Source organism: Manis javanica, chromosome 7 (genome assembly GCF_040802235.1).
Source record: "Manis javanica isolate MJ-LG chromosome 7, MJ_LKY, whole genome shotgun sequence".
NCBI lineage: Eukaryota > Metazoa > Chordata > Mammalia > Pholidota > Manidae > Manis > Manis javanica.
Window position 1 is genome coordinate 94381642 of NC_133162.1, and position 26558 is coordinate 94408199.

General features: G+C 49.9%; 1 protein-coding gene across 1 annotated transcript in view; it reads left to right on the plus strand.

Annotated features, from left to right (window-relative positions):
* TFCP2L1 (transcription factor CP2 like 1) overlaps positions 1–24500 on the plus strand; it is a 56491-nt gene extending 31991 nt beyond the window's left edge. Inside the window, exons 7-15 of the mRNA XM_017641246.3 lie at positions 1455–1565; positions 3955–4046; positions 5706–5754; positions 5842–5935; positions 7756–7846; positions 9748–9851; positions 12316–12458; positions 16246–16297; positions 17166–24500. Of these exons, the coding sequence (XP_017496735.2) occupies positions 1455–1565; positions 3955–4046; positions 5706–5754; positions 5842–5935; positions 7756–7846; positions 9748–9851; positions 12316–12458; positions 16246–16297; positions 17166–17212 (783 nt within the window). The 3' untranslated portion in view covers positions 17213–24500. The remainder of the gene's footprint in view (positions 1–1454; positions 1566–3954; positions 4047–5705; positions 5755–5841; positions 5936–7755; positions 7847–9747; positions 9852–12315; positions 12459–16245; positions 16298–17165) is intronic.
* Positions 24501–26558: the final 2058 nt, after the last annotated feature.

A 26558-nucleotide genomic window follows, 5' to 3' on the forward strand; every position in this document is an offset into this window, starting at 1 on the left:
TTGGAGAACTGAGTGGGAAGCTGCCTTGTCTGAGTGACCCAAGGGAGTCTCTATTAGTCTCCTGCAGGAGGTGGGAGACCCTGTCACCAGGAACTGGCTCCTCAAAATGCCTGAAGAGGTGTGGCCACCCATCCACCCATCCCCACTCACAGAAGCAGTTCAGACAGGTGTGCACAAGTACCAGGCAGAGCCCAGCCAAAATGTCCATCATTCTCCCACCCCTGGTCGCTCTGGTTACTGTGAAGCCGCTGGCTCATTGGAGCTGTGCCCTGGGCTGTGTGGAGCTGTCAGGGCCTCTGAAAGGAAAGGTGGGGTCCCTCTCTGGCCCACTGGGTCCTTGCAGACCTCCTTGGGCCTGTGTGCGCCATCACCCACATGCAGGCTTGCCTTTGGGCTGGCAGCGAGCCTCCTAGGCCTGTGGTCCTGTGGCTTCTCAGAGGAAGGGCTCCTCGCAGGAACCAGAGCAGGGAGGCTGGTGACTGGGTATCTCCCTCCCACTAAACTAGATCTGTCATTTATGTCCCCTTAAAACCCCCTGCACAGCCACCTCCACCCAGTGTGGGCATCACCCTGGGGGCTAATTCCTAAAATCCCTTCAGCTACAGCCTGAGGAAGGTACACACTAGGATGGAAATCCCTGAAGGTGCCTCTGCACTTGAGAATGAACTTTTTTCGCTGACTCCCCACTGTGTATGGTCACTGCTGAACTTGCCTGCTGGGCTGAGCTCACAGTGATAGCTGAGTCCGGAAGGCCCCGTGAGTGGGCTGCTGGCCTGCCAGGTGATGGCGCACACCCAGGCACTCTCGCTTGGGTTCTTTACCTGGTGGGCACTTGGTTCCTCTCCAGTCACTCGAGCCTCAGTTCCCTGACCTGTAAATGAGGGCAGTTAGTACCTTGAGGCCTGGACACCCCTAAATTCCCCCAGTTTGGTGGGCACCCAGAATAGGCTGTCAGGGTGTTGTTACTCAGTGTGTGGTATATAAGCTGTGAGCTGTGGTGAGGAGGCCTGTATGATGTGTCTGGGGGTTCACAGCTTGCAGAAGCAAACTAAACACTGACCAGCAGGCCCCAGTTCTTCTATTTCTTTCCTCTCCATGGCAAACCAAGGAATGCATAGGGATTTGTGGCTCCTGAGGTTCCCTTTCCATAAGCAGGTGACCATCAGTAAATATCTTTTCCAAGCATTACCCCAGGAGCAGAGGAGTGGCAGGACCCAGGAGCAGGCTGTGAGTTTCCTTGGGGTGGGGAGGGGTTCCCGGCACAAGAACTGTGTGTTTGACTGTGGCAGGTGTGGGAGAAGCTGCCTTGTCCAGAGAGCCTGCCTGGGCTTCTGGGCCTGGCCAGAGGCAGGGTACACAGGCTTTGGGGGCTCCTGCTCAGCCCTGGGTCTCTCTCTTGACAGCCACCTCTGCCCACTTTGGACTAATTGGGTCTCTGTGTTCTGTACTTACAGCCCAAGGGAGCTGACCGGAAACAGAAGACTGACCGGGAGAAGATGGAGAAAAGAACCGCCCAGGAGAAGGAGAAGTACCAGCCATCCTATGAATCCACCATTCTCACAGAGGTGAGAGGCCTGTGCCTCTCAGGCCTTCTGCCAGGAGAGGGGTGATGACCCTGTCAGTGTGGATTCTTGGGGGAATTGCCCATCTTGTGTGAATGTTGCTTTTGAGAGTTCCCATTAAATTATATGCTCCTGAGTCTGGAACTGTGCTCATCTGATAAGGTGCCATGTCTGGGAAGCTGTTTCAGAAATAACTTCTAGTTCTCTGCTGCCATTTGCACTTTTCAAAATGAAGTTATTTTTTTCCTTTTAATAGGTAATAGGTCTAAAATTCAAAAGGTATAGGAGAGTATATATACATCAGAAAACATCTGTCCCAGCCTCGAGGTTTCTCTCCCCAGGGCAGCTGGTATCTTGGGGTCCTCATGTATCCAGTCCACTTTTCTCTGCAGATGAAGCCAGTTTGTACATATGTGTCCCATGCCTGCTTTTTACACCAATAGTGTGCATAGACATACTGTTCTGCCATTCACTTTCATGGTCTGGATTCTAGTTTGCTTCCTGCTCTGTAGCCCTCCTTGGTGGACATTGGCTGTTCGCAGGGTGCAGAGAAGAAGCCTGTGCATGTGAGCTCTGCATGAAGAGCTGTAGGCCCTTCTCAGAGTGCATTATTGGGGGTGAGCACTTGCCCTTTGCTGTTTGGGTAGATACTGGAATGTGTTTTCTCTTTATCTTGACACCGGCAGCCACCAGTCTGCTCTAGCCGTCCTTCTGTCCAGGTGCTGCTGAGATGCTTACTGTCTCAGGCTCCTTTTTTGCCTGTCTTGGGTCACTGTTGGTGCTGCCTCTGACTGGGCTCTATTGTTTTTAATGACTATTCCCTGCTGTGTTCTGCAGTCAGGCCTGCTAGCAGGTGTTGGTGTTTGCTCATTGAATAATATGACTTAATTGGCAGGCCCTTTCACAGATGTGGAAGACCCAGCACTGGCCATGGTGGTGTGAAGGCTGTATTAAGGGAGAGGCCCGGGCACAGAGTATCTGAGAGAACAGTGGCCTGGTCCTGGCAGGGAGCTGTGTGTGTGTGTGTGGTAAGCCATACGCAGAAGAGTATTTGCAACAAGACAAAATAGAAGCTAATTTTTGTGGTACAGATGGATGTGTGTTGGCATTTTATCTGATTGGGAATAGCAGTGGTCAGAGGGCCCTGGTGCAGGAAGCACCCTGCCTTACCCTTGGCAGCGAGGCAGGGCCAGAACTGCAGCATCCGGGTCAGAGCTCAGGCTGGTCAGCTTTCTGGGTTTAGTCCAGGCCTGTGCTGGTGGTGCCACCACCATCCTCTGCTTACCAACACCTTTCCCTTCCTGGCTGAGCCTCACCCTCTCCACTCCTGACTCTCATCTGACCTCCCAGTGGAGGAGAGGTTGTGGTCTGTTTCAGGCAACATCTGTCCAAACCCTTGTCACCGTGAGGGTTTGGTGGAAACTCCCTCCCAGCCTGTGACCTTGTGCCAGTGCCCTTCTATCAGCTCATCGCTTTCCTCCTGGGCTCTGGGGATTTAACACCAACAAATTCCAGCCCAGCTCACAACAGAGTTAAATATTTACCAAGCCTGTGATTTGGTAGGTGACAGTAAATCTTCAGGAATGCTTCAGATCAGCCCTTTCCAAAGAGGTGTTATCACACAGGAGAAAAGTGATTGCTCTGCCCACTGACTTCTCCCCACAGGTGAATCCTGTATGTCTTTGCTTTCTTTGGGAGACTCCCACATGTGCTTGTTTTTGGCTTCTGCACAAGAAGTTCTTGAGTTCAAGGATCTCACCGTTTGTGTTTCTGTGTCTCCCTCAGCTCCCAGCAGGATGGCTGGAATGTAAAAAAAAATGCATAGGATTGTGTTGAAGAGGGGCTGCTCTTGCAGATTGTGAAAGTGTCTCTCCTGTCCTCCAAGACCTGTTGGCAGATTGTTTTCAAACAGCACAGGTTTTAATACTGAACTTTATTGATGATTTTTTGTTTGTAAGTTGTCTGTGGCCCCATGCTCCCTATTTTATGCATTTACATGCGTTTGTGCCTAGAAAACCTTCCTCGGGGCAGCTGACCTGTTTTGTTATCTCTCAATTTGTGGACCCAGGAGTCAGGACTTTGGTTTGACTACTTTGAAACTCAAAGAGACACATGTCACACTTTGCTTGCTCTGGGGAGGACTTCCTGAATGTTATATCTGTTCTCTGCCATGTTTGATTTCTTTGGTGTGGCCCTAGTGATCCCCCCTCCCCTGATTCATGGGCACTTGTGGGTAAATGTGGGTTGGGGGTTCAAGGACCAGTGTTTTGTGCACCAGCTCTGACAGGTGCTTACTTGGGAATGGGAGGAGCTGCAGTGGGCACCTCTGCAGATGCAGTGCCTCTGGAGTACCACTGCTGTCAAGTTCCTGCCACTCTGCTCTCTTCCACAGTGTTCTCCGTGGCCTGATGTGGCCTACCAAGTGAATAGCGCCCCCTCTCCAAGCTACAATGGCTCTCCAAGCAGCTTTGGCCTTGTCGAAGGGTACGTCACACCCCTTCCCCTCTTTGGAGTCCTTGGGATGGTGATGAGTACAGGCTCCTTTCTTGACTTTCCTCCCCGTGTCTTCCCTCCTTTTGAAGCCTGGCATCGATTTAGATTTCAGGGTGCCTAACTGGTATTGCATTCCATTTTTAGTATTTGCTTAGCTGCTTGTGCTTGGACACACTTCTATAAATGCTGTCTGTGGGGCAGCAGCCCTCCCCCAATAAGGGTAGGGCTGGTCTGCAGGTGCCTTAGGCCAGCCTCCTGAGATGGCCTGCCCGGCACCCCCAGGGTGGGAGGGCCTCCAGGCAGCTGTTTGGATGGCCGCAGCAGCTGTGAGGAGCCTGCTCAGTTCTTTTTGCGGCCCTTGTGCTGCAGTAGTGTAGGTCAACTCAGCGTCCTCCCAGCCCAACTTTCAGGCTCGTAGCACAGAAGCAGCCTCACTGCTGGTCTCTGACTCTACAGACATGCAGGCCACGCTGCCTCCAGGGTGATGGGAGTGCAGGGGCTGGCAGGCAGCTGCCTGACCTGTCCAGGCTGCATGGCACAGGGCCCTTGACAGTGCTGTGTTGGTTCTGCACATCTATTCATGGGGGCAGGGGAATGCCAAGGCCAGGACTTATGGACGAGCAAAGAGTGTGCAGGTTTCTTAAAGCCTGTGTCTGGCAGACACAGAACTGTGCTAATGGGAAAGCGAGAATGACCATGAACTTGGTTTTATGAAGTGAGGAGAGTCCTCCCTGAGTGGGTGGGACCTAAAAAAGGTGTCCTCTTTAGATTCAGGCCGACCTAGTCTTAAATTCCACCTTCCTGGGAATAAGTTCTTAACCTCCCTCAGTCTCAGTTTCCCCACTTCCAAAAACGTAGGAACCCCATGCAGGGTTGGGGTAATGTGGGTGCAGTGCCCAGCACTTGTGCTCGGTAAAGTGTGGCTCTTGTTGCTGGCAACTGTCCAGGGGGCACCCTGCGAGGGTTTCTTGTTGCCATTTTGGTGAACATACATGATATAAAACTCACAGTTTTAAAGTGAGTCAGACATGTAAGTACATTTACATCGTACTGTTGCCACCATCAGTCTGAGGGAGTCATTTTTAAATGTATCTTTTTCTTAAGAAAAGTGTTCAGCTCTGTGCCTTGCTATGAGTAAGCCCCTCAGGAGGCCAGTATGACTTCCTTCAGGGACAGGCCATGAGAATGTTTTTCTGGGGGAACTTACCCACTGCAGAATGATTCCCCAGGGATAGCTCTGCCTTCTCCTGTCCCTGCAGAGGGAAGTGTTGGGTTGGCCCTTGTTGGCTGCCACTGTACAGGCCCACATCAATTGGGGGAGCAGTGCTGGGTCTCCCTGGTCCCCTGCCCTTCCCTCAGCTGCAGGTGGCAGGGTGGAAAGTCTGGGGGGAATTCTGATGCAAGTAGGGGGTGGGGAGTGGTGGTGGTGGTGGTGGTAAGTGTTGGTGGGGCAGGGTCACCGATAAGAACTGCCAGTCCATACTGCAGGGAGTTAGAGGGACTGAGCAAGCGGCTCACTCAGGAGTTTCTCAAAGCCCCATTTCATTTAAAACAAGTCCCATGCCTGAGGGTAGGTGAATGCAGCAGCAGGGTGAGGAAACAGTTCCCACGCAGGTCTCCTTATCTTCGTCCCGGTCTCTTCTTTTGCAGCAACACCTCTCCGACCCATCCGGTGGAGGCCTTGCCCCTGGGTGGCGATGTAAGTGTCTGCGGCCGGGATTTCTGGCTGCGTGCCCCCAGGCAGCCCCCGAGCACTCATCTCAAGGCCCCTTCTCTCTGCCTGCAGCACCTGCTCCCATCAGCCTCCATCCAGGATGCCCAGCAGTGGCTGCACCGCAATAGGTTCTCACAGTTCTGCCGGCTCTTTGCCAGTTTTTCAGGTGAGCTTCTCTAAGTTGGGTTTAAAACTCACAGGATCTTGGAAACACTGAGCAAAGCCAGTTGCCTTCTGGGACTTGCCCTTGGACCCAGAGTCGTGTGGGTTGCTCACATTGGTTGGCTTTGGGCCAAGAGGTCCTGCCCCTAGAAGTTTCCAGGCCAGTGCAGGTTTAAGGGAGGACTGTCTGGGTGCCTTTTCAAAGTCCCCTTGCCAATGGGTGGGCTCTGGTCTTCCTGGAAGGGCTCCTTTAGCCAAGCTGGCTGTTGTGTACTCAGCAAAACATCTTGCACTTTTCCTACCAAACTGTTGTTTTTCACACTTGTCTCCAGAGCCATGACTTTGGAGATGGTGGTGAGGCCACAGGGAAGACAGGGAAAGCCGGTTCTTCCATCTGTAAAAGGATTCTCAAGCCCTTATTGATGGGCCTGTCAGGTAGAAGTGCTGAGCCTGGGGCTCTGGGTTATAAGGGTAAACTGAGCAGTGACCCTTGCCACCTAGTAGTTAATCCAGAGGAACTGGTGGAGTGGCTCCCAAGGACGTCTGTGGCAGGAGAAGGAAAAGGGCATGCAGCAGGCTTTTCAGCTCGGCTTTTCTGATAACCTCCTCTGTGTTGGGGTGGAAGGTGTATGAGGAGAGTCAGATGGGGACCAGACCCCTTCCTCAGGGAGCTTTCAGCCTTGAGACAGTGCAGCTGTGTAAGCCACCCACTGCAACACAGTATGACCCTTCTTGGATGGGCAGGCTCAGAGGAGGGGCCCGATCTGACTTGGGTGGCATGGGAGCAGGAAGGACACTGCCATCTTCAGTAAGGTGGTTTGGATAGGCCCCACTGAGAAGGTGTCCTCGAGCAAGGTGAGGGAGTAAGCCAAGTGGGTATTGGAGGGAAAAGCTATCCAAGCAGAGGGAAGTGCAAAGGCTGTGCACAAGGTGGGTGCCTGCATGGCATGGCCACAGAGCAGAGGCCAATTGGACTGGGGAAGAAGTGAGGTCAGAGAGGCTTGAGGGCCATGGTAGAGCAGTGCAGGACTTTGGCTTTGACTCCCTGTGGAAGGGGAGCTATTGTGTCTACAGAATTGTACCTAAAACTGTGTCTTAAATGTGGCAGGGAAAGGGAATGAACATTGTGGCTCTAGGTCTCGTGGCTCCTGGCAGGTTTTTAGCAGAAGGCTGATGTCATCCTTATACTCTGGAGAGTCCACTTGGCCCAGGCTCTTGGGGACTAGCCCCAAAGTGGGAGCACCCTCAATGCTCATCAGCAGAGAGCAGATGCATGAATTGTGTAGTCATGCAGTGAATAATATACTGGGCATGAATGATCTATAAGCACATACAACATGAATGAGCCCTTAAACAGAACTCAACTAACAGAACTAAAGAGGGAGGGAGCCAGACAGAAGAAAGTGTATACTGTTCAATCCCATTTACATAAATTTCAGCAAACAAGAAAAACTCACCAGCACATAAGCTGTCGGGACAGTGGTTTCCCCAAGGTGGGGAAGTGTTTGGCCCCAGGGACCTGGGGGTTGGTGAGAATGTTCTTCCTCTTGACCTGGGTGCTGGGTGTATGGGTGCATTCATAATAGCGGCATCCAGTGAGCTGTGGACAAGTGCACATGTCCTCAGTGCCCTGTGCTGATAAGAGATATGCACATGCATTGTATGCCAATAAAAAGCAAAGAGGGAGGGACAGGCAGTGAAGACCTGTTAACTTCTGTAAACACCTATCTGTCCTACTGAGTTTGTGAACACCAGTCTGACACCTGTTGGGCTTGGAGCCTTTCCTCTGTGTCCTACATAAAGGTGGCCCCTTTATCTGCCTAGGTGCTGACTTGCTGAAGATGTCTCGGGATGATTTAGTACAGATTTGTGGCCCTGCAGATGGCATCCGGCTCTTCAATGCCATCAAAGGCAGGTGGGTGTCATTTGCAGCTGTAGCAGGGTGTGGCTAGAAACCCACATTTCAGTCTTTGGGACACTGTGGGCTGGCTGGTGGGACAGGGCAGCTCTGGGGGCAAGTGCAGAAGGAGGTGCCATGAGAAGGCCATAGGGCCACAGGAGGGGAGTGAGATGCTGTGATGTGAGATGCAGCCAGCTGCAGCCCACTCTGTTGGAGGCCCCTCCGTCTCTGTTTGATGGGAGCCTTGGCCTCTGGATCTCAGCCCCTTAGCTGCTTCCTCAGGATCTCAGATGCTTGTGTAGTCCTGAGCTTCAAGCTGTCTCTTCCCAGACAGAAGGCATGGCCTGGTGCAGGTCACCCAGCCCCCACAGTTTTCAGGGCAGATGGGAGAGCTGTGCCTGATGGAACACATTGCCGGTTCTGGAGATGGGAATGCTCTGCCTCTTGATCTGGGTCCTGGGTGCATGGGTGTATTCAGAATAGCAGCATCCAGTGAGCTGTGGACAAGTGCACATGTCATCAATTCCCCATGCTGATAATCAACTCCCTACATACTTTATATGCCAATAAAAAGTGTTCACACTGGGTTCAGTGTCATAGCCCTGGCCAAGCGTCTGTAGAGCACCTGATCTGAAGCTGATGGGACTGACCAACTGCGGTTTTTGCTATTGTTTAGTTTTTATTTCATAATCAAACTTGCAATCCAGAGGGGGATAAACAAAATATGGAACCCAAAGAACTGTAGTGAGAGCACAAAGACATCAGTTATCCTAGACTATAGAAGGAATGGTCTGGCAGTTAAGAAAACACAAGCCAGATTGGTTAGATTTGCCTGCAGTCAGCAGTGCTGGTCTTGCCGTTCCTTGGCCCAGAGCGCTCCATAGCCAGCACAGTATTCATGCTCTCTTTCACCTTGCCAAAGACTATGTGTTATGATCCAGCCACTCAGTCTTGGCAGTGCAGATGAAAAACTGGGAACCATTTGTGTTGGATCTGGCATTTGCCACAGACAAGATGCCAGAACCCGTGTACTTTAGGATGAAATTCTCCTCATCAAATTTCTCCCCATAGGTGGACTGCCACTAGTGCCATTATGGCATGTTAAGTCATCATGCTGGCACATTAGTCCCAGAATGATTTTGTGAAGATAGGAACCTTATAACTAAACGCTTTCTCCCCAGTGCCAGAGCACAGAAGTTTTCTGCTGCCTTTGAAACTGTCTTCAAACAACTCAGGAGATGCAGCCAGGGGCTCGCCATTGAGGGTGATGATGAAGAGGGTGGGGTTGACCCTGGTCTGTGTGGCATGGGTGGCTCTGGGGCTGTGGTGTCTTCAGAGTTTTTAAATTTTATTCAACTTCCCAGGGGATGACACTTTTAAAGTGAAAGAGAGAGTCTGAGTTTCAATCTCAGATCTGCCTTTTAAGAACTTTGTCCCTGGGCTAAAGCCCTTAACCTCCATTAGCCTGTTTCCTCCTCTGTAAAATGAGGATGATGGGCCCAGCTCTCTTGTAGGTTGTGTGATGCTGAAATGAGTGAGACGTGTTGAGTTTTGGAAGCAGTGCCTGGCTTAGAGTAAGACAGGGAAAGTGATTGCTATTACTATCACCCTGAAAACACCTTGCACCTTGAGATTCAGATACTGAGCACAGACCCCTCTTGGCAGGTTGCAGAACCTGGTAGGGTCGTCCATCCCTGTGCCTCCAAGCCAGCCCGCGTGAAGCTGTAGAGGTTCCACTTGGGCAGGATTCTGTCCTCTATATACTCCCAGTAAAAGGCCTTCTCCAGCCCCACAGCCTTCTTTCCTTTTTCCAGGGTCCTTCCCACTGCTCTTGCCACCCTGTTTTCTGGAACATTCTGAAACTTAACATAGCTTGGTCTCCCATACCTGCTGTTTATTTCCTCTTCTCCTGCCAGGAATGTGAGGCCGAAGATGACCATTTATGTGTGTCAGGAGCTAGAGCAGAACCGCGTCCCCCAACAGCAGAAGCGGGATGGTGGCGGGGACAGCAGTCTATGTGGTGAGTTCTGGAGAGCCCTTCCCCGTGGGTGGCAGAGTGAAATAAATGTGGCAAAATGAATCTTCTTGTTGACCACATTTCCTTTGACCTGCCTCATTCTGGCTTCATGCAGGATGAGCTTTTGTTGAACTTAATCCCAGGATTGAAGTGTTTAATGTGGCAATCATCTCCCAGAGTATCTGGCCCACTGGGGAAATAGGCCCGGAGGGGAAATGTGGTCCCCCAGTGCCACTTAGCTACTCATGGTAGGACTGGGAGTCGGGCCTTCTGGCTCCCAGACTAGTGACAAGTGGCACTTGTGACTGTGTTCCTGGGAGCACTTCCTCCCACTGTTCTCCGGCTGCTGAGTTTCTCTTTCTGGCTAGGTTGCTGCATGGAGGCTAAGGAGCACAGCTGAGAGATCTTAGGGCACCTCAGGGACACACAGCTCTTTTGGGTTGTCAGTTTTGAGGCACTTCGGTGAGAGAGGACGCAAGCGTGGAGGAGGTCAGCTGTCCCTAAATCATCAATGCTAGTCATGCCTTGGGCAGGGTACCAGGGCTTGTGCTCCAGCTTTCACATGTGTGAAATAAGGATAGCGATACCTACTTCCCAGAGATGTGAAGTTTCAAGATGATACATAAAGAGCTTCTTGCTTCTGAGCATCCTTGAGTGCTGAGAGTCTCATAGCTACCAGTCTTGACCTGCAGAGTTGGTGCTGTGATTATCCTCTGCAGAAACAGCTGTCTGTCTCTGTGCAGGTCCCTCCTGATCACTAAGAATGTTCAACAAGTCCCTGTCTCAAGGACCTTCCAAATATTTACTTGGTGCTTCTCATAGTAGGAACTGTTGCTAATGTTGACTGCCCCAAGATGACAGCATTGTGAGTGGCAGAGCCAGGATCCAAACATTAAGAGCCTCACAGCCCTCAGTACATTGGATCTTCCATCTGCTTTTCAGCAGTCAGCCTGTGAGCAACAGCCCAGGCCTCATGGTTTCCCAACCACGTGGAAAGGGCAGCCTAGTGCACAGCACCTGTTCAGGACAGGCACTTCATGCACTGTGCGATTCACCCTGCGGGGGCCCTGCCGTGCTGCCCCCAGCGGACACCCCGAGGCTCCAGTAAGTGGAGAGATAGTCCAAGATAGTCTTGCTTTTTGTGAGTGGTAGAGTCAGGATTTAAACTAGGATTGCCCATTCTAGAGCAAATAAACAAATAACCACAAACTGCCCCCCATGTGTCCTCTGATGAGCAGAGGCTCCAGAGAAATTCAGAGAGTGGCCTGCTGACCCTTCTCCCTGCCACTGCTGGTGGCCACAGTGTTCAGGTGGGGCAGGAAAGGCCAGTGACAAAAGCTTACAAAAGGTGCTAGCCTGTAACTCTTTTAGTTCTTTTTTGCCAGCAGCCTAATTTGTTTGAAGAGTAAAATGAGTAAAAGCAGAACTGGCTCTGAAAAATTGGAAGAAAAAAAAAAGATCAGAATTCTGTTATAAGAAGCAATCTTAGAAGGGAGGCCTGGAATCTTACTTGGTGTTAGTACTGATAGAAACATCATGCAGTGACCACATTCTCTGAGCAGAGGAAGTTTTAACAGTGGGTTAGTCTGTGTGAAATCCTAAGAAGGTGAATGTCACATGGCTGGAACTGTGGCCACTGCTTCAAAGGGAGCGCGCGCGCACGTGTGTGTGTGTGTGTGTGTGTGTGTATGTATAAATAATAGGGTCTCTGATCAGATATTTTGGAACCAAGTGTTCCTTGGTTGAGGAAGGAGTTTGGGAACTTCTGGTTTAATCTAGTTGTGTTTTATTTTTGAGGAGCCTGAGGCCCCTAACATTGAGTAATCCCTGCCAGGTCCCCCAAGGAGTTTGCTTGGGCCCTGCTGGTTTGGGCTTTGTGGAAGGAAGCACATCCAGCCTCAGGGTCAGTTGTCCTCAACACTCCTAGTGTCCCAGTGTCCCTCCTCCTCCCTTTGCGGTCATGGTGTTTGTGCTGACTGTCATTTGTACTGTGGAGAAGGGCAAGAATGAGACTGTCTTATGTCAAGTAGCAGTTACCTTGAAATCTCAATCTCACTCTGCCATCTGAAGCCATCCAAGAGTCCCTTTGAATTGTGGAAAATGAAAAGGGACACAGGATTTTTTCCTTCTTCCTGCAGTGGGTGCATGTCAGGCTGCACATCAGAATATCTGGAAGCTGGTTGGAAATAATCCTGCCAGCTGTTCTCCCTCCAGCCCCCACCCCTATGTGGGTGTCACTGGGTCTGTTTTATGTAGCACCCCCCAAGAGAGACTGAGACTGAGAACCACAGCCTGGCTTCTCGCCTGTGAGAGGCTGCAGAAGTCCTGTGGTTTCTGGACACGTGCCCATTACAGCCAGGTCCTGCAGAATTAATCTGCATGTGAAACACCTTGTGAGTTACTGATTTGGTGGGGGTGGTAGGGTAGGCATTTGTTCTACAGAAGGACCTGTTCCACCCTTCTGCAGTATACCATGCCATCTTCTTGGAAGAGCTGACCACCTTGGAGTTAATTGAGAAGATCGCCAATCTGTACAGCATTGCCCCCCAGCACATTCACCGCGTGTACCGGCAGGGCCCCACAGGTATCCATGTGGTGGTCAGCAACGAGGTGAGTGCTGTCGCTGACCTGACCCTTTGACTGTAGGAAGGGGAGGAGCAGGCCGGCTCCAGAGTGCACCCTGGGGGGCTCGGGATGATTTTGGTCCAAAGATGCAAACAGGTTTCATCTGCATGCCCCCTGCTCTTGGCCTGTGGTACCTGTCTGGGTGCTGGGAGGGAGAAGGGCAGGCCACAGCTGGGCTCTGAATAGCTCTGGAATGTCCACTCCGTTCCCTACGTTCAGCCAGCTGCCTCGCAGGAACCGGGAGCGCAGGCTGAGCCTCTGACCTCATGGTTACTACAGTTGGGCCCTAGGCAGTCAGGAGAAGGATGGCCAGCAGGCCCCAGGGAGGCCCCCAGAGGTGAAACGCATGCAGGGTGGGACAATGGAGAGGGTGTGGCTCTTGAGAGAGAAGAATAGAGGCCTCTGCTGCCTGGTGGAGGTGCCACAGCCTTCCTGGGTCTGTCTGTGGCCCTACAGACCTGTGCAGGGCACAGGCAGCTGTTGGCAGAGGGCCTCAGTGGAACTGCCCTCAAGATTTGTCCCACTCATGGAGCAGGAAGGGGTTACTAACAGGTTTACTGACACACTGAGGTGTTCCTGCACGTCCTTGCCCTGTCCTGGCCCTTCCCGCTCCTGCACAGTGAGAAGTGCCTTTGCTGACGCAGTGCTCCCTGAGTCCTGGCAGGCATTCTAAGTGCCAAGGGGCAGCTCATTTAATCCTGATGTCCTCCCTGTGAGGTGGGTGCTGTCACCGTCCCACTTCACAGGCAGGCTGAGTGAGGGGTGGTGCTGGAGTGGACCCCTGATGGTACAGCTGTAGAGCCCAAGACTCAACCAGCAGACTCTCCAGCCTCTCCTGCCTCTCCTGAAAGGATGCCTGGATGACAACAGCACGTTGCTGATGGGGCAGGGGTAGAACCCTGAGCCTGCAGCTCAGCCCCAGCAGACCCTGAGCCCACCGTGGGGACTTCAAAAGCCACTGTGTAGGGGATTCTAGAAGACATGGCATGGGAATGGTAGTTGGGAAGTAGAGAACATGGGGGCTTTGGAATTGGACCGATGTTTGCCCACCCACAGCTTGCTCATGGTAACTGAGTGGCTTAACTTAATATATACTATGACTAGTATCTGTCCTGTTGACACTTGTCGTTACAATTGTTGAGCTCCTTAAATGGGAGTTATCTGAGGTCTCCCTTTCATGGGAAGTTCATCCTGGAGTTGGGTGAGGTGGTGTTTTCCTTCCATTTTAACTAAAAAATGTCTTGCCAATGGGTTTCAGCCCTGGGCAAGTTCACTATGGATTCAATGTGACCAAAGAAATTGACGGCAAAATGTTCTTTGGGGTGAAAGGGTTTATTACCTGGCTTGTTCTCTCAGTGGTAGGTCGAGCACTAGTGTCTCTGCCTCCTCCCAGAGCACTGGGCTGAGCTCTCGATATAGTGCAATAATAGCTTATTGCCTAAAGGTGTGGAAGCAGTAGCCTAGCAACAGGCCAGTTACATCATCAGGTGGTTTAAGTTCAATGAGGATCCTGGCCATAGGAACCCGAACTTCCCCACAAAAGGTAATTCACCATTATTAAGAAGTCAGGCAATATAAAGCAGCTCAAGGCAAATGAGAAAGGCCCTTATCTTCCCTGTGCTGTTTTCTTAGAGGAGCTTATATCAGGTTTGATGGGATTCTGCTAGGTAATTCTTGGTGCAAGTGTCCGTTGTGTGCCTGAGTGGGTATAGGTGGGGGTGTTAAAAATGCATAACAAAGATCTAACTGTACATTTATCTGCCACTTGCCATTTTTGTCCTAAGTTCAGAATTTTTCCCTTACCATCACATTCAAATGTAAAACAGCTATTTTTTTTACCCCCAACTCACACATAAAGAAAAGGAGCTCAGGGTTCCTGGCCTGAAAATTGTGCAGTAGCCAGGAAGGTCAAGCCGTCCTGAGTGATGGACACTTTTGGTGGCACTAAAGGCTTGTCACTTTGCATTTCAGATGAATTTCTTTTGTGAAGACAAAAGCCAAGAGTGTGTGGACCCCTTGCAGTTTCATGGGCCCCTGAAGGAAGTTCCTTCCTAGCTTGCTCTGTGCCCCCCAAGAGTAGGCAGTTAAGCAAGTGAAGCAGAGAACAGAACTCAAATGCCGCCTCGGCTAAAAAGACAATTCCTACTCCCTGAGGTCTCCTTGCCTCTTAACCCCGAATCAATTGGAAACCTTTGGTTCCTAATTGCTTTGAGTGCTGGAGGCAGCCTGGCCAGCCGGGGAACCAGCCCCTGGGGTGCAAGGGTACTTAATTAAACTAGGAGTTACTGATTAAGCCCACATGGGCTCTGCTTAGGGCTTTGCATGCCCAAGTGGCTGGGCTGCCAAGAGTCTTAGAGGGAGCAGACCAGCAGTATAGAATAAATGTACTTCATGCTTCATTAGGCTTTGCAGGGCGGGCAGGGGTCGACAGGTAAGATGGGTTTGCAGGATTTGAGGCAGTAATCCAGAGCGGGCAATAAAATGTGGGTTGTGTTTCTTAATTTGGGAAGGGGTTTTGCTGTCATGTTGACTAGTGTGTGTGTGGTGTGTATGTGTATAATTTTAATAATCTTTCCATTTATATTGGGAAATACAGCAAAAATATGCAAAGAGCATGTAAAACTTGGACAGTTTAGAGAATAAAGTTCCCAATCCCTGCACTCAGGTTAATCCAAAGTTAAGTTAAAAGCCCTTTTGTGGGCTAACTTCCTATTCCACCCTTCCACTCTGCCTACTGGTCTGAATTTGGTTGTTAATCATTTCCGTGTTCCTCCTCATTATATTGTTTAATTGTGCAGTTTTAAAACTGCACATCAGTGGAATAATAGTGTATTTTTCTGTGACTTTCTTCTCTCATTCCATATTATATTTTTGAGACTTACTCATGTTGAGGTGTGCCACTGGCCATCGCCACTGCTGAACTGTATGGCATGTGTAGGTCAGTCTGTTCATCCATCTGTTGACTAATATGGGGGCTGTTGCTGGTCTCCACTCTCACAGACAGTGCTGCTCTGACCGTTCTTAGGTGTGCACCTACAGGACTTCACGTAGGGCCTCGGCCTGCAGGAGAACTGCATGCGGCTGTCTTCATGGGGTCCTGTGGACAGTTTCATAAAGCAGCTGTACAGAGTCATGCCCCACTGGCACTGGATGCTGCACACCAGTTGCCATTGCTCTATCTCCTGATTGTAGATATTTATTTTATCATTGAAACAGCCCTGTTTTACAGATAGGGCATGGAGACAGAAAGCAAAAAGGTTGACTTGTCCAAGGTCATTGGGTAGTTAATCAGGACGAGAACTCCAGAGAGGTGGCTGGTGAGTAATCGCCGCGTTTGTAGATGCGGGGAGTGGCAGTCTGGTTTATATTGGGTCCTCACAGGGCTTTCATGTGCAGAGCCTGCTAGCAGGTACTGAGCCTGGCTGTTGTGCATAGTTCTGCCCCTGTAATGTGGCTGTTAAAAAGGCTGGACAACCTGATAACTATGAAGCAGAACTGAAGCAAACAAAAACGTAGTCCCATTTTAAATGTTAATGTCTTATTTCCCTTCCAGGCTTCTTTCTGTTCATTTTTGTTACTTAAAATTGTAATCATTTTGTACATTTATTTTGCAGTATGTTTTCTCAGTGATTGTTCAAGTACCATTGTCCTGCGTTTGTGTAAACACAGTGACTGTCATTTCTGACACTTCCAAGTGGCTGGGCTCCATGTCTCTGGGGCTTTTCCAATGTGAACTCTGTGGAAGGGACACAGTTTCTCTTTTGCCTTTCAGATGGTGCAAAATTTCCAAGATGAATCTTGTTTTATCCTCAGTACCTTGAAAGGTAAAGCCCACCTGCCACTTTCCTGGTTTAACTGAAATATGTTGGCCGTGCCTCCTGGGGTGGGGACCAGTGTACGAGGTCTGCTGGCACAGCGTTCCCACCAGGAACATCCTCTGGGCAGAAAGAACATGAGTGTCTGTGAAACCCAGGCCTAGAAACATGAGAACTAGTGAGATGGCCCCACAGTCACTTCCAGAAGGAAAATCCTGGCCAGCTCACGTGTTCTCCATGAACTCAGGGCTGAGTAGAAGTAAGATGCATTTGCGTTCTTCGTAAATGAGGTCTGCAGGATGAGCAGGCGTGGAATCCGGCAGTGGGGTCTGCAGGCCGAGTGCACTGGGGCTTCAGGTAGGGAGAAGGGGCCATCTGAGGAGGGTGTCTGGGAAATTGTTTGCCAGGTGAAAGGAAAGACCAGCTGTGACGTCCCCTGGGGCTCCATGCACAGTTGAGTGCATGGAGGGCCAGAATGAATGCCCTCTGACCAGGTCATAGGCCTGATCCATGGTGAGGCCACTCTCCTCTGCACTGTTCTCTGAATCTGCCTTTCAAGGCCTGGGGCCAGAACTCCAAGAGAACCAGTTTGTCCAGAGCCTCCTTGCACATAGGTCCTTTAGTCGTTGGGCCTCGGGGTGTGGTGGAAAGGCCTGTTGCCAGAAAATACTCAACAAGGCAGATGGGAAGGCATGCACTGAAATCTCTGCTTTTGTCAGCATGTGTTGCCCTATGTAGACTTATTTTGTTGGTCTCTGCCAATATTCATGGTGGTAGGGCTTCTGCTGGTACTTTAGTATCATGCCTTCCATGACTCCCAAATGCTACAGCATCTTGCATTTCTTCTTGTAAAATGCCCAGTGTATCTCTTTTACAGCCGAGAGCAATGACGGCTATCACATCATCCTGAAATGCGGCCTCTGAACAGAAGAAGAGCATGTAACTGCTTCCGGCTCCCAGCCCCATGGACCCCCTTGGATGTAGAAATCTCACTGTAAGCTGCAGCTTGCAGCTTCCCTGACAAGCTGTGGCTAGGAGGGACCTTGCCCAGTCCAGGAAGACCACAGACCAACAACCAGCAGAAACCTATGATGCAGCAGTCTCTTCCTCATGGGAAGCTGGTGGCTCTCCTCCCCCTTGTTCCTGGTCTCCAGCTTTTGAACAGCGCCTTATTCTTTTTCCCAGTGCTGCCACTCTAAACTCCCTTAGTTAGGGCTGGTTCACTGGAGAACCTTAGTGCCACCAGTATTGGTTCCTTCTGACCCCTTTCCTGCCTCTAGAGCAAGCTCTGCCTCACCCATGAACCTTCACCTGCTCTGGGAACTGGCTCCAGGGCCAGGGTTGCTTACTGGGGGCAGTTTGCTACCCTTATCTTGTGAGCATCTGTGTTTCTTGTTCTTGATGGACTGATGGGAGAGGGTTTATTCTGTGCCGCTGTGTCTCTCACCTTTACTTTGTTTCTAAGGATGTGCTCCCACAAAGCCCAGTAATGGGCTCCTGTCTCTGCATTGGCAATGTTGACACCACAGTGCATGGTAGGACCTCGTTGTGGGGCTCAGGAGGGAGTGAGGGAGGATAAAAATACTCTTCAGGTTCTTTCTCATGAGAGTAAAAGGGATGAGAACAAAATAATTCCTCTTGAGCTCTTCTGGTGTATTTCCTAAGCAGTCGTGAGTAATGAGGACTAGAAAGTGAGCATTCCATTTGTCTTCATCAGCTGCCTTTGACTGCTATGATGGCAGGCCATCTTGGATGGACTTAACCAAATCCCATTTAGAGAAGACCTTGGTTATGCACTGCCACCCTTGCCACATTTCCTAGGGACCTTGTGTTTTTTGTTAAGGACCCAAACTTAAATGTTCATCCCTTTTCATTTGTAGTGGGTGTGCACAGGGCATTTGGTTGCATTGGAATGGTTGGGTCACTTACTTGGCCTAACTATGGGGAAGCTGAAATATCAGTAACTGGTAAACTCAGGAATTAGACTGTCTTAAGCTATATTTCCCAGGCCCCAGTGGTGGATACTGGCCCAAGATTTCAACCCTTTACTAAGCTACGTTCATCCCCCAAAGTATGGTGAGCCCTGTGAACTGCTTGTAAGGTGGGCTTCTGGGGAATCTAATGCTAGGGTCAAAGATGGTCAGAACTGGATGGACCTTGCTTTACAGATGAAGAATCTGGAGCCCAGAGCAGCACAAAGATACCTGCTTGGTTTCACATGGTGGTAGAGCAGTGATGCCAATTTATCACATGAACCAGAGAAATAGGCTATAGTCATTATTATGTTGGGACAACAGGTGTGGCATTCCTACAGCATAAGGGCAGGCTCCTGAGTCCTTTTCCTTTTGGAGGAGGCCAGCCAGTGGTCTGATGTGGCTTCATTGAGATGCAAGTCATATACCATCCATTCACCCCCTTACGGGGTACAATGTATGGTTCTTAGTAAATAAGCAGAATTAGCCCAGTCAACTTTAGAGTGTTAACATCATCCTCAAAAGAAACCCTGAGTCCTTAGCATTCACTCTCCTGCTTTCTCCTGCTCCCCCCAGGTCATAGGCAGCCATGAATCTACTTTCTATCTGTATTTCCCTATTTTGGACATTTCATGTATATGGAATCACACAATTTCTGGTCTCTGGTTACTAGCTTCCTTCATATAGCATAATGTTTTCTAGGATCATCCATGTTAAACGTTTCAGAACTTAAATCGAAATTTTATAGATAAATTTCCATTTTTTATAGAAAAAAATCCAAAGATTTCACTCTTTGGATAATGCCGCATTTTGTTTTATCAGTTGATGAATATTTGAGTTGTCTACATTTGGCTGTTAAGAATAATGCTTCTATGAACATATTTGTACAAGTTTTTGTGTGGATATATATTTGCATTTCTTTTGGGAATACACAAAGGAGTGGAACTGCTGGGTCATGTCATGTAGTAAATCTATGTTTAACTTTTGGAGGAACTGCCAGGCTGTTTTCCAAAACAACTCTACCATTTTCCAGTGCTGTCAGGTAGTGTTTGAGGATTCAAGTTTCCCCACATCCTCCACCAGCACTTGTTATTATCCATCTTTTTGACTATAGCATTTTAGTGTGTGTGAAGTGATAACTCATTGTCATTTTGATTTGCATTTCCCCCATGGCTAATGATGTTGAGTGTCTTTTAATGTGCTCATTGGCCATTTGTATATCTTCTTTGGAGAAATGTCTCTTCAGATCCTTTGCCCATTTTTAAATGGGTTGTCTTTTTATTATTGAGTTTTATGAATTCTTTGTATATTCTAGATGCAGGTCTTTTATCAGATATATGATTTATAAAAATATTCTATTCAGCAGGTCACTTTCTTTTTATGTCCTTTGAGGCACAAAAATTTTTAATTTTGATGATGTCCAAGATACCTATTTTTTTCTTCTGTTGCTTGTGTTTTTGGTTTTGGTGTCATATCTAATAAATACTTGTATAATCCAAACTCAAGAAGACTAATGCCTGGGAGTTCTATAATTGTAGTTCTCCAGTGGTCTGTGACTCATTTTGAGTTTATTTTTACATACTGTGTGAGGGAGAGGTCTAACTTCGTCCTTTTGCTTGTGGGTACCCAGTTGCCCAGCACCAGCTGTTGAAAAGACCATAGGAATCCCCATGGACTTGTCTTGGCCCCTTTGCTAAAGGCCCCTGATTCTTACTGGATCTTTTTTTCCTGGGATATGGGGCTGCCATTGGGAAGCTCACCTTCTTTAAAAAGTTAATCCATGTTTGGTTCCACCATTTTTACAACTGACTTTATATAGTCTCTTTTTGCCATCTCCCGCTTTACCTGTCTCAATGAGACAGGCTCATACCGCTCTCTGATGTTCTGCACTCTTTGTTGGTGCATATTCTAGCTCCACACATTAGTTCTGCTGGAAGATCAAGGCCAGTTATTTCCTTTGGGGAGACTGAGTCCCGTGGAGTGGAACGACTTGCCCAGGTTCACACAGAACCAGCAGCAGACCTTTGGTCTTCTGACCCCAGTCTTTCAACGTGTCCGTTGGTCACTAGACTTAAGTAATGCCACTATCCAGGCCAAGTGATGACAGACTTAATTTTAATTCTAAAATTGTGGTAGGCTAATGTTTTTATTTCTTAATTCCAACCTTAAGTTTGCTGTTAGTAGTCTTCCATTTTCTGGGTCTGCCACTGTTTCCTTAACTCCTCCTGATGGTCATAATGAGATCTCTTAGCTTAGAAAGAAGTAGAAAATATTGAGTACCAAAAAAGAATACACCTGGTAATTTGGTAACAGAATGTTTTAGCTGCCTGATTTGACAGTGTGTTCCTTCCACAGGAGTCAGATGAGCTAGTTACAGGCTTTATTTTTTTTCCTTTTATTGAAGTGTAGAAAAGCCATAACTCTTTGCCTAGTCCACTGTCTTTCCTCTAAGCTGTGAGTCCAGAGTTTGGGCCTGCTGGGCAGGGCAGCCCCTCCCAGAACTGTCTGCACCCACGTATCTAGGCTGTGGCCTCTCCTTGGCAGCAGCAATTTTTAAAAGTGATCGCCAGAAGAAAAGAAGATACACCTGTGTGCTCAGGTCATTGCCTTGAACCAGAAGCTCAAACTGAGCTCTTTATTATCAGGCCATCACATTTCTTTGCCAGGCAAGTGTCTGTTTGCATGGTTGTGATAAACCTTTTCTTGTTTACCAGGTTGTGTCTATACAATAAAGACACAGAGGCTTTTGATGGCGGTGGGGTAGGGTGGGGGCAGTAGGATTTGCTGGGGGAAGGGGTGGTAGGCCTTTGGAAAGAGCAGGATAAGGGTGGGCAGCTTAGAAGTCTTTGCTTGGGGTCCTGAGCAAAGGTCAGATGTCTCACTGTGACCTGCCCAGTGGGCCCTGGGAACCTAGACGGAGCTGGGTGGGCGTCAGAGCATGTGGCACAAGTTTCCAAGTCTAGAGTGGCTTCAAGGGCTGGCCTGAGCAGCTGAAGGTCTGAAAATCATTAGTGAGTTGATGAAGAAAATGGAAAACCTCTTTGGCTGGTGTCAGTGGAGCAGAGAGAGGAACTCTGAGGCTCTCAGAAGGTGGAGAAGCAGAGGACAGGTAGGGAGATCACATGCTAGCCGCTCCTGAGGTGCAGAAAGAGTTGGAAGGACAGAACCAAGATTGAGGGCCCCTTGGTCCCCAGACTTTCCACCTGGAGTGAGACTCTGCCTGTGGGTCTCTGTCTTCTCCTCTGAAAAATAAGGCCGGGAGACCCCTAGAGTCATGGCTGCTTCCGTCACGAGGTAAATCCTGGTTTTCCCTCCTTTAGAGTCATTCAGTGGCAGGTGACACATGTGCATCACCTGGTTGTGTGGTGCTGCTAATGCTGCTGCTTAGGCTGGTGCATGCACTGCCGCAGGCCATGCGCCTCAGCAGGACGCTCAGCATCTCGGTCATGTTAAGCTGACCACTCCACCAGCATCCTTGGAGGGGCCACCAGGTGTCCCTGGCAACACGAGATTGACGCGGTGCTGTCTGGCTCTGAATCTACCTTGAAGATGCGTGTCTGCCTGCTCAGATCCCTGTTCCTTGCTCCTGTGTCTGACATGAATATTCTCAGCTAGATGTGCTGTTGTTCCCTTTAGATCTTAGGTAATGCTCCTGGTTCAGGCTCTGTAGATGAAGCTAGGTAGGGTGAAGTTGCCCTGGTTGGGGGATGTGCACAGCTCCTGGGGAAGGGAGCAGTGCTGGCAGCTGACATCTGAAAAGGATCCCAAATGACAGGCCGGGGAGTTGGTCTCCCACACAGGTATACACATTCATGCCTAGGATTACATATATACTCTGTCATAGTGTCAGCCAGCTAGCCAGTAGGAAATGTATGTACACCTTCTGTGTTGCCTCCCTGTCCCATTCCCTTCACCTGATGTGGACAGGCTGTGGAGTCTTCAGTTGGTCCTTGGCCTGGAGACATGAAGGTTGCAGTGAAGCCACTGATAGGGCCTGGGGACAGTGAGGTGCTAGTCAGGCCACCCCAGGCCTCCTTTGTGGTACTCACCCAGGGGCACCTTTGAGCTCTGTGAAGCCACTGCCAAGCTCTCCAGGTATCTCCACATAGGCTTCTCCTGGGCTTTCCTCCCTCCCTTCCCTCCCCTGTGGGTAGTCCTGAGTGGTGGCTCCTGTGCCAATTGCCCAGTGCTGGATCTGCCATGCCCTGCTTGCCATGTAGGGGCCTTCCAGAGGCCATGTGCCCAAGAAGCTCCAGGAGGTGGGTTTGCTGTTCCGTGCAGGGCAGCTGACGGGATGAGGCAGGGAGGGGTAGCCACTGCCTTGTCCTGGGCTGAGCAGCCCTGCCATCTGGGCAGCCAAACCCAGTCACCTGCAAGGGGGCAGGGGCCAAGCCTGTCTCATGCTGTTTATCATGAGGGTCCCTGGGGCTGAGCTGCAGGGAGCCAGCATTTTATCTGAGAAGTTTTCAGACTGTCAGAGAGCTTTGTAATTAACCGCAGTGCCCTTTACCCCACTCCCACCATGGGCAGCATGCCCACTGCCACCGGGACAACATGCTGCTGGCCAAGTCCATTCACCGCTGGGTCTTGGTGTCTGTCTGATGACAGGGAGCGCTGTGTTTGGACCCAGTGAAGTGGGATGTCAGCCGGCATGCCCCAAAAGTTCAGTCTTCTCATTAGGAGGCCTGCATTACAAGAACTGTATCAACAAAAATTATGGAAACTTGTCTCTTACACTGACATAATGATTTGCTTCTTGGCCCTTAAAGCCAAAAATGCTTACTATCTAGCTCTTTACAAAAAACCTCTGCCCATCACTGAGCTAGCCATCTGTTATTCTCTGTTCCTACTGGATTATTTTAAAGAAAATCTCAGAAAATATGACCTTTTTAAATAATAAAAGGTATTTTGTTTTGAGCTTTGAAGCAAAAGAAGCATTGGCTGAGCAGCCATTGAGTCTCACTTCTGTGCAGGTCCTCCAGCTTCTCAGTGGGAATGTCCAAGTCCATCACCTCCCTGTCCTGCCTGCTTTCGGCTCCTGGAGACCTGGTGGGGGGCCTTTGGAGCTCTGGGCATAAGAAGACTGTGTGTGGGAAAGGGTTCTGTGTTGGCACTAACGGGTTGATGAACCATGGTGGATAGTGAGTGCCTAACAGGCCACTTGGACTTCCTGTGAGGGTGCAGCCTTGCCTTCACCTCCAGCAGGTGCCTTGCTTCTCTGGAGCTCCGCAAATCCCTCCCCATGTGTTCTGTGGCTCCTCCTCTTACAGAGGAACAGATTGGCAGTTTCAACTTGGCGATTGAGGCGCTGCTCCCTGGACCTCTGGGAGAGTTTCACAGGCCAGGGGTTCTGGTTCTGCCCCTGGGAGAAGCTAGAATGAGGAAATGGCAGCCTCACCAGGTGAATCACACGTGCTGTGGTCCAGCTTCCAGCTGGGGCAGTCCTGCACCCACATGGCTTGGCCTGACTTTTTGGGCTCTTCATTTCTGCCCCCCCATGTTCAGATGGCCAGACCCTGCATCTGACCCTCTGTTAGTAACACCAACTAACGGCAGCATGTGGACTGGCCTCTCCCGGGTCAGTCTTTGTGCTAGTGGTTTTGACTCTCCCTGCAGTGCTGTGAGGCCACCATAGCACAGTTCTCCAGGTGAGGAAATGAAGATGGAGAAATTAGATGTGGGCTCAGGGTCCTACAGCTGCCAATGGCTGATCCAGGAGGAGGATGCAGGCATCTGGGTCCAGGTCCTACACTCTGTTGGAGACACGTGGGGCAAGTTCCTGCATATGCCACTAGTGTTTGTCCTGAGACCAGCACTGGGCTTGGTGCACCCTGTGTCGGGAAGCGTTTGTGGGGCTCAGTTAAGGACAGAAGACAAGGGGATTGTTGTGCGTTCCTTCCGCCTTCCCCTTGCTGTGTAAAAACTTGTTACCGTATTCTCTAATGCTCATGTATTTAGAGTGATTTATTTCTTAAAATGTAACTTACCCACTTTCACCAGATTGGGTGGCTCTTTTGTAAAGGTGGTGGGAATCTCTTGGGATGGTGTGCCCTTGAATGGGCGACATGGACGTGACAGGTTTGGGGATGGGTGTCAGAAGTCATACTGCCACGTTATTTTTGTACCTGAAATAAAGCATGTTTTGCACTTGTTACTGTACCATTGTGCAGATGAGAAATCTGTGGGATCTGTGCTTGGGTCAGAATGCAAATAAAACTCATTTGTAAGAAAGCCCCTTGGCCCAGGCTCTGGTTTATTTATTTTTTAATTAAGGCTAAATACATGCAACTTAGCATCTTAACCACATTTAAGTGTACAGTTTAGTGGCATCAATACATTCACATTATGCAAACACCACCACCACGCATCTCTAGAACTTTGTCATCTCCCCCAACTGAAACCCTGTTCCCTTTAAACAGTAGGTACCCATGCCTCCTCCCCCAGCCTGATTACCATTCGGTCTTGTCTCTGACCACTCTAGAGCCCTCACAGGTGGAATCACACATACAAAGTGTCCTTTGTGACGGGCTTACTTAACCAGGCATACTGTCCTCAGGGCTCATGCATGTGTGGCATGTTCCATTGTGCTGCATCCATGCATTCATTTATTCATTATGGACATGGGTTGTGCTCGGCTTTTGACTGTTGTAATGCTGCTGTGCAGTGCACAGGGTTCTGATTTCTCCACATCCTCACCAACACTTGTTTTCTCAGTTTTTGTTAGAGGCCATCCTGAAGGGAAGCCTGGGGTCTTCACAGCTTGATCAGTGGGTGTGGTGTGTGGAAAGCTGCTGAGGCACTTAGGCAGTGCCGCCACTCCAGACCCTTGTCACCAAGGGCCAAGGCTGAAGTCTCATGAGTTACCTTCTTAAACCAGCCCCTGCCCTGCTCAGAAACCTTCCTTCCCAGACCACAACTCGAAACTTCAAGCTTGTCTGCCCCATGATCCCTTCCAATCAGATGAATGTGCTCTGTGCCCGGGCCTACTAGCCTGTGTCTCCTGCCCATGTTCTCTCTGCCCTCCCCAGCCCGGCGGTCCAAAGCCCCCCTCATTGCACTCTGGCAAAGCAGCCCTCTCCTTTCAACTTGCCTAATCTTACCTGGAGAAGAGCAGAGGGTATACACAGGGCAGAGGGACCAGATCCTGGGATGGGAGCCCTGGAACCACATGATTTAGAGCTGGTCACTTAACCCTTACTGAACCTCAGTCTCCTCTGTGAAGTAAGGATGCCACCTGCCTTGCAGATTGTGAGGCTGACACAAGACTGTGCATGTGGAGGTAGTGCGCACAGGCCTGGTCATGGGGGAAGGTTCTCAAATGAAAATGTGGCTGGATGGGGCTCTGTGGTGGGAAATGGCATATGGTCTCCAGGATCCAGAGGAAAGTGACACCACTGGGGTTTGGAGTAGATGGAGGAGATGGGGTCAGTTGAGTAATGATTCTGTTTTCAGTGTTAATCCAATACTCAAATGAATTTCACAAAACAATGCTTGAACTATTTCACTGCACCTCTTCTGCAGAAATGCAGGTCCTGACCTTCCAAGGTGACTTCCGGGCCCATTCACTGGCTGTGCCCTGACTTTGACAGTGCTGACATAGCTTTGCAGACCATGCAGGGTGTTGGGGAGTGGTTCTCACTTGCGTTCTAAGTGCACCGGGTGCTGCAGTGCAGGTCCTTCAGCTGAAAGGCGCCAAGATGGCAGTGGGCCCGAAAGCTCAGAGGTGAATAAGGGAGCTTGGCGAGCCCCGGAGCTGCTGGTGTGAGAGCCTGGGTGCTCGGCCTCATCCTGCCTGCCTTCCCTGGTGGGCTGCTGGCCTTCTGATCGTCAGTGCAGGCTCGCCTCCATGGAACTCAGTGTGAGCAGGACACAAGGATGCTGACATGCCCAGAGGAGTTCTCGGTCCACCTGTGCAGGCCCTCCTGGCATTTGAGGTCGAGAGTGGCAAGGGGCCCTCTGGCCAGGAGAGTGAGGCAGGCCCTCAGGACACCCCCACTGATGCGCTCCATGGGCCCAGCTGCCTTCCCTCAGGCAGGGCCAAAGCTGTGGTGCACGATGGTCCATTTCCAGCCTTCACCATGATGTGGGCACGAAGGTTCCATGATGAATTCCACATGATGCCCCATTTTTAGGCAGCAGGGTGGGGTTCTGTAGTCCTCAGACTGCTTTATCACTGGGAGGCCTTTTTTATGTTTTAAATACTTAATATATATTTTTTAGTGTACAACTCCATGAATTTTAATGTGTACAATCATAGCTATCGCCCAGATGAAGATATTAAACATTCTCATTAAAGT